Here is a 15,483-nt window from a genome sequence, read left to right as displayed (position 1 = left end):
TGTCAAAGGAGAAAGCAGAGACTTGGGCATGCCATACAATATTTAGAAATTATCTTCTTAAAACACAGCTGGTATATAACTGGCAGCCCCAAGAGTAGTTGCAAATGAATACACAAACAATTGTTCTTATCTTCCAATTATGAAATTACAATAAGTTTAGTACATTGATGTAAAATGTTACAGAAACAATATAATATGTGTAAATGAAATTGAGGTGAGATGGGTGATTTGTTGTAATATAAAAATCAATTCAATTACGCTGGTTACGCTATCGCATCCAATTATCTGCAACTTTCTTTCTAATTTATACCCAACCCGATAACACTGTTGTACCCAATTGAAGCAACTTTCTTGCTGGCGACTTCACATGCAAACAGTACAGTGCTGTTGAGATCCAATCCGTTTAATCTAGCATGTACCAGAGAAGCTTGGAACGTATCTCCAGCCCCGAGAGTATCAAGAACTCTTTCTGGTTTCACAGCTTGTACAAGTTGCTCAATGTTATCTGGAACGTTTCTTGCGTGAGCTGCACCGAGATGCCCCCACGAGCAGACAATGTCTCCACTGCAACAAAACAAAAATCAAATTGAAAACTTATCGTTGAATGATTTCTTGATAATATTCCTGACAAACATGTTACTCTATGCCAGTTGTTCGGGCGATCCGAACTTGCCCACTAGCAAGCGGTGGGTCATTCGCCCTGAGGCGTTTGCCAGTGGGGAACAAACGTACTTGTAAATGACACGCAGTGAACACAATCAATGGATATTATTACACAATGAAAACCATGATATGTGACACTGAGAGAAGAAATATGTCCATGTCGCCATGGGCGAAGCGTGCTATCTTTTTAACATATAATTTTGAAGAGAGATTTTGTGGCATTTCGTAGTGAGACACAAACTAGTACTATTTTTCAACACTGATTTACCAAATTTATAATTTGCCCAGAATACACCAGCTCACAAGCTGAATACTCAGTTCACAAGCATCATCATGAACACAAGCTCCAACGTCCGAATTATAAATTCGTTACCTCTGTGTCATGACTTAGGCGTATTTGGTCGGATTCGTCGGATTAACACATTGACGCTTCAATTCTTTTTTTACGATGTTCCACACACCAACACGAACTCATACTCCCAAATTAGAAGTGAAATTCCGGGCATTTTTATTATCATAATAATAATAGATAATGTTAACGTCACAGACGGAAACTCTTTTAATATTGTGAGTTTGTATCCAGGCATTATTTATGGGGCATCAAACAATCAAGTTCGTTTCCATCAAAACACATGCCACTATACGTTGATCATTACATATCCAATAATATAAAGAACTAAACTCTGAGATGAAGTAGCAACTCAAGATTGCGTATATGACGTGGTTTTTTTTTAAAGGCCTTACCCTTTTTTCAATTGATGACGCAATTTTGCAACGCATTCTATGGCAGATTGAAATCCCAAATGACGAGCGAAATATCTGCTGATGATGATCTGTCAGAAGGAAATTTTTTTTTACTCTTCCACATATGAATATTAAATGAGCCTCAACGATTCGATCTTTGGCTTCTTCAATAATTGTTATTTAAACACCGCACACGAACTACACAAATACAATAAATGAACGGGTAATTTATCATACTTGTAGTTCGACGTAGAACGGTAGCGATGAAAACACAATACGTTACGACGAGCAGTTGATAATCAATGCTGTATTAAAGCGATATTCCAAATAATAAAAAACTTTTTTTCGACCAATTAAGATGCCCTGAAATTTAACCTGAAAATCAACCAATACTTCTGTAAGTTGAATTTGTAAAATAGTGATTTGTTTATTCAAATAGATTGTTGTTTTTTCTACAATATTTTGATGTTTGATTTTTTCCGTAGACATCGCTCAAAAGCACGAAATGCCCATTCTTAGGTTTTTAAACGGACAAATTGTATGTGCCAAAATTAACAGTTCCCGACTTTAGAAAAGGGCGGCACGCATGTCGTGGCATTTTGTCCTGATTCAATGAAATTCAATGTTTGTTTGTTGAATATAGTTTTGAACAAAATATTCTTTTGATTTTAATTGGGTATAAAACCCGAAGACACGTCTTTTGAATCGTGAAGTGCGACTCGAATTATTGCGAATTCATCCGAATCGCGGAAGTTTACAATTATATTGTAATGTCTGTTTAATCTAATATTAGCGTGGCATTGCCACTAAAAAGAGTATTCCTAATTATTTTGTTTTCACGCCCCCTTTAAAGTGTTCAAAGTTTACAGTAAAACGTTTGCGGCCCTTGATATTCAAGGATAGTCAGTCGTATACGTGTAGCAAGTACACTGAGCATTGTTGAAGCATGTGTTTAAATGCAACGAAAAAAGGTTGTTGTCCGATTCATTTCCGCATATAATAATAGCATAAACAATAACAAATTTACCATGCAAACGTTTTATGCCATGGGCCGTGAAATATGATGACGTGATCCCGGCCGCGTTCAAGAAATGTCTTCGTTAACTTACTTTTGATGTAGTTATAATTTGGAATTCAACTCGTGTACCTTGCAAGGTGATACGGCTTTTTATTTATATGTTACCAATATATGGACATTTGGCAACACAACTACTATATCTTATATCATCCGCAGTCCTATCTACAAAGTACAGACCTATCTAATATTTGTAATGCTGTCTTGATTAATATGCCTATTAAACGATCGATGTTTGCCTCTTCTGCAAAAACATTTAAAAAAATATATAATACACAAAAATTTTGGTATTTACCATATCCGCTAAGGGAATTAATTTAGCGAGTGATGCGTGTTCTGGCAATTCGAGTTCCACGGACACCGATACTCGATCCTCCAACTTTTTAGTTGAATTATGTTGTTGAATTATTTCGATTTCTTTCTCCATGACATCGCCATTTTTTCTTCCCTAGAAACAATAGTGCAAGTGGATACATATATGAATATGAGAGCTATAATTGGAAAAAAATTATCGACCAAATCTTATATATATAGTTATTCGACGCAGGTCAAGCCCCACAAAAAGAAGATTTCCAAGAAAACCTCCAAACTTGGGATTATTCTTAATATAACACTATTACTAACACTATTATATTTTAGTGTGACATTATATATAATATTTTTCATCGTTTTTACAACTTTGTTCAATGCATATATTTACCCTCAGTGAGTTGTAGTTAAATAATAACAATTCAAAAACAATAAAAGTGTATTACCAAGGTAAATTATGTAAACACAGTTTACAGTAAAGTATGAAATCTAAAATCTCATACTGTATATATATTTACCTCAAAATGTATCCAACAATATTTGTTTAAATCAAGAACAGCAAAATCTTCTATGGTTAATTCATCCAGCGGTCTGGTAATAAAAGCAAGTAATAATTGGACTACTTCTACTATTGCAATTATCAATATTTTTTTTTTTATAAAATAACGAACTGGAAAGATTTATTCAATATGACAACATTCGGCAATATTGGAGCTTCAACATAATGGTGCAAAACTTTATACAGACCCTGAAGTATCTCTTACCCCCTGTAATGGGCAATAGTACGAGTTCCGGTTGTTTTACTCAATACACTTGATGTTGAAGGGAAGCTTTGACAATCCCGGAAAGCAAGATGTTCGTAACTAACACGGGCTCGATCGAGTTCTGCCAAGCAGTATCTGAATATTTTTATAATGTTATTCGTTTTAATGATTCCAGCAATGAGAAAAATGGTAATAACGTGATTTTCCTGAATCGAAGAATTCTTGGTATCAATTACATCAATTTTTTGACGTCTCGAAAATTCTTGATCAGGTCAAATTGATCTAAAACCGTTTAATTACAAAATAAATGCAATTAGTTGTAATGGTGCGTACCTGGCTTCCGCAATACCTCCCATAATAGATTGTTTCATCTTACTCATGTCAGGAAAAGTTCCCATGAATTCAACTTTATTACCAAGATGAGAAATAACTTCAGCAAAGTTTCCGGCATTTCCACCTCTCTGCCAATATTGGGCTTGAGCACTAATTATTGATAACAATAGTAAATGTGTCTATAGAGGGAATTTTGTAATGTTCGTTCAATAATCATAACGGCGACAAACTACGACCAATCAACTGCATTATGTGACCACTTCCAGTCGCATTATGCATGCAACGTTCTTGTTATTATTATTATGACGACGCTAAAAACTCGACATATTTACGGTGAAATTAGATCGCGGCAAGATGATTAGTACTCAATGCGTATTCCGCAGCGACACTCGGTAAACAACTCAAATATGGGCTTTGGGTAAATATTTATTTCAACGTCGTGAACATGTAAATGGAGTGTATGGACTTTTGGTTGATAAAAGTAACCATTGGTTTGAAAATTAATATGTTCAATTATGTTTAACAATGTTCGCAGAAGACTATGCAATCAGGTTCGGGAGTTTTCTGTTTCAAAATTCATTCATCTACATTAAACGTTATTAGAAACAAGGGCTGCGATCTTTCAAGGCTCAAATTTGCTGAACAGTGGAATCGCCAGAAAAATAGATAATATAGTATAATATACAGAATACAGACATATAGATTTTATGGTGACCGTACATTTGAACCCACGTACATTTGAACCCATGTGTATATCCACAGGTTAAATCTACTTGCGGGTGCTTAAACCCATGGGTTAGGGTTAGTATGGGTTCAACTATCCGAAAAACAAAAAAAATTCCATAGGTGCAATAGCATACAGGTGCAATTGTCATGGGTTCAAATGTACGTGGGTTCAAATGTAATGGAACCAGATTTTATATACCACACAATATTCAGGGTTCAGGCTAGCTCAAAGCCTGACGCGGAAGTTAGTACAATAATGTAAAGTCTTACCAAACTTGAAGATCTTCTTCGGGGTATGACTCGCATATTGTTATCAAGTCGGCACATATTTGCCCAACACTAAGAACATACTTTGAAGATTTCACGAAAGACATTCTTGAGATTTAGTCCGAAAAAGTGGAATGAAGTTTTCAGTGCGAACTCGTGTTGCTCTGTACTGCACCAATACCACGCTTCATTTGCTTTGACAAGCAAATTGCGAGATATGTCGTCACCATTTTGCGGACAGAGATGAACCCTCTCAAGCTTACTTCCGGCGTATTTCGTACGTGTAGTCTCAAATAATAATTATGTTCCATTTAAGAACGCTTTACTCGTATTAGCAAAGTTTCCCCGCAATACCTAATTTTAACATTTTTAATGAAATGATATTTCTCACAGGTACAGTGTTCAAGTTATTTGAGAGCTTGATTATTACATTGCATTTCAGGGATATGCCAGTTGTCTGGTGATTGTAGGCAATTGGATTACAAGTTAATATTATTTTGCTATTTATTCTCTTATAATTGGTTGGTTGTGAGATTGTCACGTACAATACATCTCATTTACACAAGACTACGCGATATTTGCATGAACTATCGTCAATTTTGGCAACTACAAGCCTGCAACGACTGGCGCAACTGAAGATATTTCTTTTTTTATTCAAACAGCGGGAGAAAATAATGAAAGTAAACGATTTGTTTGCTAAAGTATGTGTTGTAAACGCAAACTCTCTTCATTTAAAAATAACATGATCTCTTTCAACGAAATGGTAAGTATATACTATATATATAAGTATATAAAATATTTACCATTTCGTTGAAAGAGATCATGTTATTTTTACTTATCACTTTAATACTATCTCGTATCCTTGTGGCAATTACCACATACGGATCCCAAGTATAAAGTAAACAAGAAGAAAGGACCTGCAGTTCAATACAAAATATCCAAGTTCTCTTCATTTACACATCATTTAAAACAAAACGCATTTGATTCGACCTTCTGTGTTCGAGGATGAGTAATTTGCAGACCCGGTAAAATTAACCAGGCATTTAGTCACGATATAATTAAAGTGCATACTAGGCCATTGCATATAATAATGCAATCGAGCTTTTCTACAATTGAACGCGTGGTGTTTTATTCAAATTCTTCTCTAATTCAAATTCTTTTTTATTCTTCCCTACGTGTCTTCACTATGAGATTTTTGAAACGCCATTTAATTAAATTTACAATCTTAATATATCATGCATTGCGGTCATTCGAGACATCGATCATTTTAAAACTAAAGTGAAATGTCGTGGGACCCGCAGATCGATTCTGGGTACTAACATTTGATGAATTTTTGTCTCCATAGTTGGAGGCTAATTACAACGATTGAATCCGCATAGATGTCCATTTCCTATGTAGATACGACACTGTACAAATGTACGAATGACAAAAGGAAGAAAAGTCGATGGATCATCGTTTACTCCATGATATAGAAATTGATAGCAACAGAAATATGTAGAAAGAAATGCAAAAGACACTGACCACAAAGTTATTGGAAATATTATAATTTTTGACTTCAGTAAATTTTGTTAGAGCAATAGTTTCAATAATCTTAATTTAAGTATTATATATCAAAATTCGCATTTTTATTTTGGTAAAATTTGATTGGTATTAAATATACATTTATTATACTGTACGTCCTTTTGATTTTAGTATGTATCGCCGAAGTATCGATCGCTTTTTTGGCTGAACATTGATACGCCATAATTTCAAGCATCAAATTTGAAGATCGTATTCTTGGAATGTGTTCATCGAAGATATTGGAACAAAAAATGAAGACGTTGCCAAAGCGGTTATTTCCAAATTTCATTGTTTTTCGAAGTTACGTCTGGATTACACAGATATTTAAATCATTTTGTTGGCACATAATCAGTTATCGGTTAAATCAAACGTTCTCATTCAAACAAACGATAGTTAAAAATATTGGTAGAATAGTTGAATTGCTCAGCCCTATTAAATTTTCTACTCTCTTTTAAAAATTTCATAATCTATCACATATTTTCATGTTGATCAATGTGGAGTACGTATTCAAAAAATACATACATTGTGTCCCGTGTATTCAACAAAGCGGAAAACGCCATTACCTCACGTACGGTTCCCCACCTTTGAATGGTTTTCGATTTTTGAATTCTTGCTCTCGCTTGAAACAGAAGCTTCTGCTTCGTTGTTCAGCAACTTTGTGTCGTTCATACGACGTCAAAACTCACAAAGCGTGTCCAATCTGTGCGCTGTCAATCGAATTGCAACATAATAGATAGCTCCTTATTTGTTAGAGCATAGCCGGAATCGTAGCAAAATACTTGGGGTTATGAATGGCTGCAGAGAGCTTCTTGAATCACATTTACTTGGCCAAGTTAACTTAGACAGTAATATTGAATCTACGAGGTGTGAAAGATTATAAACGTACGCACGAAAGTAAGTGGCAGTCCTTAGATATCTAGCGTTGTCATATTTGACTTGCATTAGTCTTGCGCATAATGTCTTGATTGACACCGCGGAAATTTTAGTTTTTTAGGCGATAGAAAGGCTTTGGCATGACTTGAATGATCATTTAAATGAGATTTTTGTGACCCATTGACCCTTTTTTGTGTTAGATGCAATTTTTAAATTTGTAGATAAACCTCGACACGTAATAAAAATATTTTGACTCGGTTTGGGAATATTACGAATTGAACCCTCAACTAACTTTCGGGTATTAAGATCAGCTTGAAAAAGTTCTATCGTTCTCATGCAGTTAAGGATTTTTTTATCGAAACAACTATTTGTGTCTTGCATAGCCATGGCTTGTGTCGTTAATTAAACGCGTGCATGTACCAATAAATAATAAAAAAAATTAGCTAATGCAACGTCACAGTGCGCTTCCTCATGTTACATCACGGATTGCAATCACGTTAGTGGTTCAAAACTTCAAAGAGAAGAACACAATATATTAGAATGTCGTTAGATGTGCTTGATGTCACAAAACAGTTCACGACTTATAGCGCTACCCTAAAATTGAAATTCATGTACGTGGTGTCCCAACAGGAATCTACGATTTAGGCCATTCAAATGGCGCTTGGGTTTATACCTGACCTGGGCAAAGTATGGCCTTCAGGCCAAATCTGACCCGCTGGGTAATTCAATCTGGCCCGTATGATGCTGCCACAACCAAACTGACAACCAAATTTAGATTTTTTAGCTAATAAATTTGTTGAGATTGTGGTTAAATTTAGTTTTCTCAGGACGCTTGTTTTCCACCTTTGCTTTGTAACACTGTAAATGTTGTTCATAAAATGTAACTTTTTACGTCACACTCACATGGCCCGCCAGACTAGATGGGTAACATTTTTGACCCCTGGTTCGAAAACCTTGCCCACCCCTGGTCTATACCCAATCCTATTCGTAACTTCATTGAAAATACATTTCTTATTGCGAAGCAAACAAAGTCACATATAGCTATATATGGGATTTACTCTGGGGATCTACGGGAATATTTATATATGCTAAAGCATTTGCTCCCTGTTGCACACGACAAATCAAAATAAGAAAGTTTTCTTGCTTGTTTAATTTATTGCACGAAGTGTGTAAGCTTTGGTCCGTGAGGACCAAATGTTATCCGTCGCCTGTCCAGGTTGATTTGAAAATGAGTAGCCAATAGTAAGAATATCTGGTCAATATTAAAAATATCTACCTTCAACGATATATAACTTCGACAATTATTATACATAAATATAAACATTCGTCATCACTTACCTTTTGATAATTTTTAGTTCGGCTCGATTCGATTCAGCACGATAAATTCGATTAGTGTAAATAAATCTCTCCATCTCATTCTTATATTTCAGTAATGACATAGCGATTTTTTAGCTATTTAAGTCAATTGGAGCGTAGTGCAAAGATTCTTTCTTACTTCAGCTAACAACAACAAATTCGCCGAGCTATTTAGATTTTCACACGATGAGCGGTTAACCAAGATCAAGGTTCCCATTTGGGGGGTTCACATCAGATGTCTCTAAATCTGTAAAATTTGATCAAAATGATAACTTTTTTCAATTATAAAGATAATTTATGGACATTTAATTTATTTTCCATAGTCGAATTCAAGTTTCCCATAAGGTTGTCTGTTTAAGGTACAATTTGTAGCGAGGCGTTAGGTTGTGGGGAGTTTAAAAGAGAAATGGGAATGGGCCATATCGGCGTCGATCTTGAGCTTGAAGTTTTTTAAATGATGTAAACAAGTTCATTAAGTGTTTAATTGGCTTTAATTGGTTATTACATTGTTAAGACGCATTCAAAGATTAAAGTATAGATTTAGTCATGATGTATGAAGTTCAGCATGATTTGAGCACAATAAATGAACAGTCTTCGAACACTTTTTCGCGTGTTAGGATCATTACAGCAAATAGTTTGAGAAAATCACATTTGTCAAACAAATCACTGATAAACGTAACTCAAACATTGCAATAACAAGGTATCGATTTTCGAAGAAATTAAAAAGTAGCTAATCTAATTGATCCTTCTTCTCGCTTGTCTATATTTATCTCAGAAATGAAACTGTATTTCAATTTGCTGAAGTCCGAACTGTTGTTGACTTGAATTTCGTTTACACGGTGAAAATTGTTTGGTAATTTATGTTGGAAGATTGATTTCATGATAAGGTGTTTAACATGTTTCATTCAACTTCAATCCATGATGGATAAATATTCGTAGCACACCTTGTCCATTCATCCCATTCCTTATTCATGATTAAATTAGTAGAGTTTATTATTAGTATTTTCGGAATCTTCAAGTAGACGCCAATTCGTATTTGTAAAGACATACTGTTTGTGCGTAAAGTTCCTTGTAAATCAATCCCCGAAGGACAAAATTATATGTCGACGTAAATGGTGGTGTAGAATACCAGTGCAAAGAATTTTAAACAGTTACCAGTGGATAGATGAGCCATTCGATTAACATAGAAAAGTCTGCGAGTTGAAATTACTAGGTTGAAAGTAGTGAATCAAGAAATTTTAAAACAGTAAATTTGTGTATGAAAAAATACTTTGAAATTTATGCATGTCAAATTATCAAAATCGCATTCTCCTTTATAAAATATTGTGTTCCTTAAAAAAGAGTAAGACGAATTTTTTTTGAAATATTGAAGTATGGTATGCGACAAAGTGTAATTGAAAATAAACCTATATTTGCATTGCAAGCTTTGCAACGTATAACCAATATTACGATTTAAAAGACTTGCAAATCGAAATGGATGTTCAATACAGGGGATATGTTTGTAAAATATCATTGTTTGTCAGTGAATGAAATATTCAAATACTAATATATAGACCATGCTTGGATGAGTTCTAGTATAATTGAAGGAAGGAAAGAGTAATCGAAATGACAAATGTAACTTGTATTTTATCTCACGTATATAGCACGCACGTAGTGACAAGACAATGTAGCCTACTAGATAATATAGCGTTGCAGAGATTAAATTAAATATTTTTGGTGTTGGAAATGATGGGAATGGGAAGTAAAAATTTGTTACCAAGATTCCGTGAAGAGCCTTCGTTAATTTTGGATGTTAAATTATTTCACTTGGATCGAATACCGAGATATATCGAACTTATATATAACATAAGTAAGGTACACAGTATAGGCGTAGTTTGAATTCAAAATTATATTTGTCAATGATTGTCATTTGCTCACGCTTTGTTGTATTACGAAAAGGAAATATTATTCAACAACTCGCTTTGTATGTAGAACTTTAAGCTCGACAATCATTTGCCACAAAGCAGTCTAATACCTAGATCGTATTAGTCAAGGTGATCGATTGTTTGATATTTATATGTCGATAGGTATTTTGAGAATTTATTTTGAAGATTCAGCTTTGAATGTGGGTGATTTGAATAATCATATAAAATCTTGCTAAACATGGGATGGGCCATGGCGTCACAATTTTGTTTGTTAATATTGACAGCCAACTCCTTCGCTAACATATGAAAAGCAGTAGGCATCAAATAGTCATACATTTTGCGTTCTCTGTAGAAACAATTTGTATGGCATAATTTTCGGAAGCCGTCCTTTATATTACTGCCTTGACGAATAGTATTAAAAATTTGTTATTGCGCGCGTTTGCAGCGAACATTTCCTGTGCGGATGCTTTATCAATTAGTCAAACCAATTGAACAACATGAGAATACTGAAATGCTCAAAATCGTCGAAACTATCACATCACACTGTTATACGGGAAAGCAAAAGGTTGTATTATGGTAGTCGCTGAAAGAGAGCGTTAGTTGATTGTGTACAATCAAGTCAATCAAATTTCGTTTTCAGGCCAAAGTCGTCAGTTCAGAGTTGTCGAATATTTAGTCAAACTTCTAACCCCAAATTTCATGACAGATGACAAAAATGTTCTCATGCGACGTTAAGTGGATTCGTGAAGTGATTTCGCAAAAATGCGTGCTACATGTTTTGAACGCCAGCATACCTCATCTTCTTGTAGCATCGTTTCGTATATATTCTGCAAAATTTCTTCAATTTTTTTACTCCGTTCCAAGTGAGCTTTACTTTTATACCTGAAGAAATGTTTTGGACACGGCAGAACAAGATTTTGATCATTTTTAAAGATTTAGCGAATTGTAAAGAAATGCTGTGTATGAAATAACGGTTTGCTGGAAGGAAGGTTTTTGCTTAATGAAGTTGTTCATTACAGTGACGTCGTGGACCAGGGTTCGGCAACCTACGGCCCGCGGGCCAGATCCGGCCCGCATAGTACTATAATCCGGCCCGCGACGCTTCATTAAATTATAGTAACAAAACATCCGTTTGGACAAATATATTCTTTAGACTAGATTATATTATAACCTAACAATTATATATTTCACAATTACTCGTTTAATGAGCATATAATTTAATTATAATTAAGCAAATGGCAACAAAACGCAGAAAAGTTGATGCTAAGTGCAAAGGGTTCAATGGCGCTGAAAATATTCAAATGGAATTTTATGAGATGCAATGAGGAAATAAATCTACATTCTATTCGAGAGATATATCACTGCTTGAATTTTATTATAAAATATACCATCCGTTCGGTCTTTCCACATTTCTAAAAATATGTGCGGCCCGCCAATGACTTGCAACCTAAACCCCGAGAGAAACTAAAGGTTGCCGACCCCTGTCGTAGACGATATATTTTACTATAATAAACTTCTTTTGTATGAAGTGCCAAGGTTCACGAAGTTTTTTTTAAATCATATCAATTTGTACGAAACAAATTTTATTTGGAGCAAAGTTTCGTGTGGGATCTTGAAAGAATAGTTCCCTTGACAAATTAACGAATAGGCTTAATTCACTCCATCATGCACTAATGCAAAATGATTTTGCTTTTAAGTTCGGAGTAGAATTCACCAATCCATAAATTAATCAAATTGTTCGAATTTGTGTCTGAAATTGATGAAACCCATTTAACGCTGTTTTGTCATTGACAGTAGAATCTTTGCTATCGGTCAAAAAATATTACACACCGTGTAGGGTTGTTGTTTTCTATTCCTTCGAAAAATTGAATTATAGAATATCTGAATTTTGTAACTTTATCACGAAAAATCAATTTTTAAGACTTACGATGGTCATACATCTGAAGCGCACTTTCAATAGATTCGAAGACTTAAACACTGTGGATTGAATACCTAATGTGAAGTAATAGCCATAAATAACGTTTTCAAAATTCTGTTGTTTTACATTTGTTTTACTGTTGTTGTTTTAATTTATATATTAAATGATCCTATTGATTCAAAAACGTTTTGAAATATAATTAATGATTTAACAATGTTTGTTGTGGCGCGGCGGTGTGGCTCAACGGGCTAAGCGTTAGGAATACGCTCGCCACCGCACCTCTAATTACTCTGCGTGGTTTCGCAGGTTCGAATCTCATGCAGGGATGGTTATGTGCGATTGCTGGATTCCTCGCCGTCGTTGGTTGGTTCACGTAACCGCTGGTCGGTTACGGCTTCCTCCACCACCAAGTCCATGCTTCCGAAAACAAACAATATAACTAATCCCATACCCGACTTGGAATGGTAACCGGACGAGAGGCCGTGGTTCGCCATATGGATAAGCCGTCTTATCGGCTTTCCTCCCGGTCCCCCGGGATAAATATGAAAATCCTATCCTATTCTTGTAGGAGAAAGTTGAAGCGTGAACTCCATATTCAGTACAGTATCTAGATATATCACTGCCTGGGGCCCCAAAACAATTTATATTGGAAATTAATGCTTGTAAATCTCGGCCAACGAAGTATTAAATTGCGATCTATGGTATGAGCCTTTTCAATTCTTATTTATCACACAAAGTCTCAACCATTTATGTTCAAACCCTATTTTAAAATAGCATAAACAACGTTTCATCGTTTTCATCTTCATGTTAACTTTAAATAGGTTAAAGTTCGTTTGTTCCCACGCTTTTCTGGTTGTTTAAAATTCACCTATATGGTTGATTGATTTGCAGCAATCACGACTTTTGGTCGTCGCGTTCCACGATGTTTACTGTATAAAAAAATTTTCGCAACAAATTGGAAATTATCAATACACATTTCAACACGGTTGATCTCTAGTAGTAAAAATGTCACAATCACATCTCGCAATTTTTGATGCCATACTCTTGATGAATATTTGATGACACCGATGTAGTTGATCTTAGATTGAAAATTGAATTGATTGCGCTGTATAATATATATGAATGGTATATTTTATACTTGAACATTTGTATGCGGAATATTTATGTGCGCTGTGTAGTTCCAGTTTTGTGAAACCTATTTGAGATAACACCAACCTTATTCTAACCGTGACCTCATAAATGACGGTTTATTCGCAAAAATGCAAGTTGATTTTTAACTCTAACTGATTTAAATCAACATAATTTAATCTTTTTATATTTAGTAGGTAAACTTCATACATTGCTACAGTCTAAACTCTAAATCGCTCGTGGAGTTCTTTGCTTATTGTTATGATAAAATCGCCTTTCTCATTAACTACCAGACCAATTGCTTTGAAATTGTCGAATATTGTCTTTCCCACTAGAAAACTATTACGTTTATGTATTTCAAATTTCTGTGAACTCTATGAAATTCGTTTTTTTTTTATGTGCGATGACGTCATTAAAAATGGTGGCTTTTCCGCTTTCACGTCAGTCGTGAAGATTGTCGTATCGGTAGCATACTGCGACAGATTCCATACTCGTACTTTTTCGTTTGGCTTTTGTGTTCATATATTCACAAGTATGTTCAAATGCACTCGGAAATAAAACGAAACAGAACAATCTAGATTCTGGGGAGCCATAATGGATATCTAGAATTAGGCGATTAAGAAATTATCAACGTTGTTGAACACATTTGATCGCAAACCATATATGAAACGTGATATATATTTCTTGCGTGGGTATGGATAATTTTCCTTTGTCGCGATATTGTTAAATACTATAATCAAGGGTTACTATCCTCACCACTATCTATCTACTATCCCACACCACTTGGTTGGGTTTTTCTCCCAAGATGAACAGAAAAAAGGAAAACAGTTCAGAAAATTAGTGTTAACCCACGATTATATTATTTCGCGACATTGCAAAATCATTTCTATTCACGCGAGAACTATATTGTTTGTGAGAATTTACTCATAAATGAAGAACAGTCGGTAGCATGCGACCAGTGCATTTTGCGAAAGAAATTAAATATAGCATCGTGTTAGTTCTGTATGAAACAGAATGCAAATTCGCAGATGAAATTAGGATTTCGCGGCAACTGCAAGCATTCTAGATTATCAGATTAAAAAAGTGGTTTGGATACTTTAAAATGAAATTCAAGATGATAAATCTGGAAACATTCATTTTATATTTCCCGAATTAATTGTAAACTACCCACACATACTCAGATTGATTAAAAGATGTATTCAAATATGCTAATGAGATTTTTCCATCAGATTATCATCTTCATTTTCGTTCGCAAATCCAAAATACCCAACAAGAAGTTCAAGATAAAAATGTTGGATTTAACTTCATTTTTGGTAATTGATAGTCTGTGTGAAACGCTGCTGAGTTTATAATGCCAGTTTCAAATACGATATTCCAAATAAATTATTCATATTGTATGTTCGAACTATGGTTGGCGGCTTTTATGATATTTACCCCATAATTACCATCACTGAGAAACGTGAATAAAATATGCCGAATTGAATTTACCTTTGATATGCTTTGAACTTCCCTGCTAATACTGGATCCACTATGAGGCGTAATGAACGGGTTTGAAATACATTATATAATACTGACTTGATCAAGCATTTATCATGCAGAACAGCGAATTGTTTCAACATTAGCTGTATAAACTTGAATGTAAATATCTATATTATCGTGCTTGGAAAAAATAGATTTTTCATTGTCAAAATGTGAATTAGAAACATTCCGTATCCTCTTAAACAGGTTAAAATATTGTAGCATATTATGGATTTCGCCTCGTCCGGATTTCTACAATTATTTTACCAACTTAGTTTCTTCATTATGTTTGTTCTTCTAGACATTTTGACATATTTTTTTTTGTATTTACGTGTTTCCAGATAT

The 15,483-nt window shown here is 34.6% G+C and overlaps 1 protein-coding gene across 1 annotated transcript; it reads right to left on the bottom strand.

Moving 5' to 3' along the window:
- Window positions 1-120: 120 nt before the first annotated feature.
- LOC120331099 (ketohexokinase-like) lies at window positions 121-5,082 on the bottom strand. Its single transcript, XM_039398129.2, has 7 exons — window positions 4,885-5,082; window positions 3,889-4,038; window positions 3,556-3,690; window positions 3,310-3,382; window positions 2,778-2,930; window positions 1,408-1,496; window positions 121-564 (listed from the first exon to the last, which is right to left on the bottom strand). The coding sequence occupies exons 1-7, from the start codon at window positions 4,986-4,988 to the stop codon at window positions 300-302; spliced, it is 969 nt and encodes a 322-aa protein (XP_039254063.2). The 5' UTR covers window positions 4,989-5,082; the 3' UTR covers window positions 121-299.
- Between the last annotated feature and the right edge of the window lie 10,401 nt (window positions 5,083-15,483).

Source organism: Styela clava, chromosome 6 (genome assembly GCF_964204865.1).
Source record: "Styela clava chromosome 6, kaStyClav1.hap1.2, whole genome shotgun sequence".
Classification (NCBI taxonomy): Eukaryota; Metazoa; Chordata; class Ascidiacea; order Stolidobranchia; family Styelidae; genus Styela; species Styela clava.
This window is presented reverse-complemented; position numbering and strand designations above follow the sequence as displayed.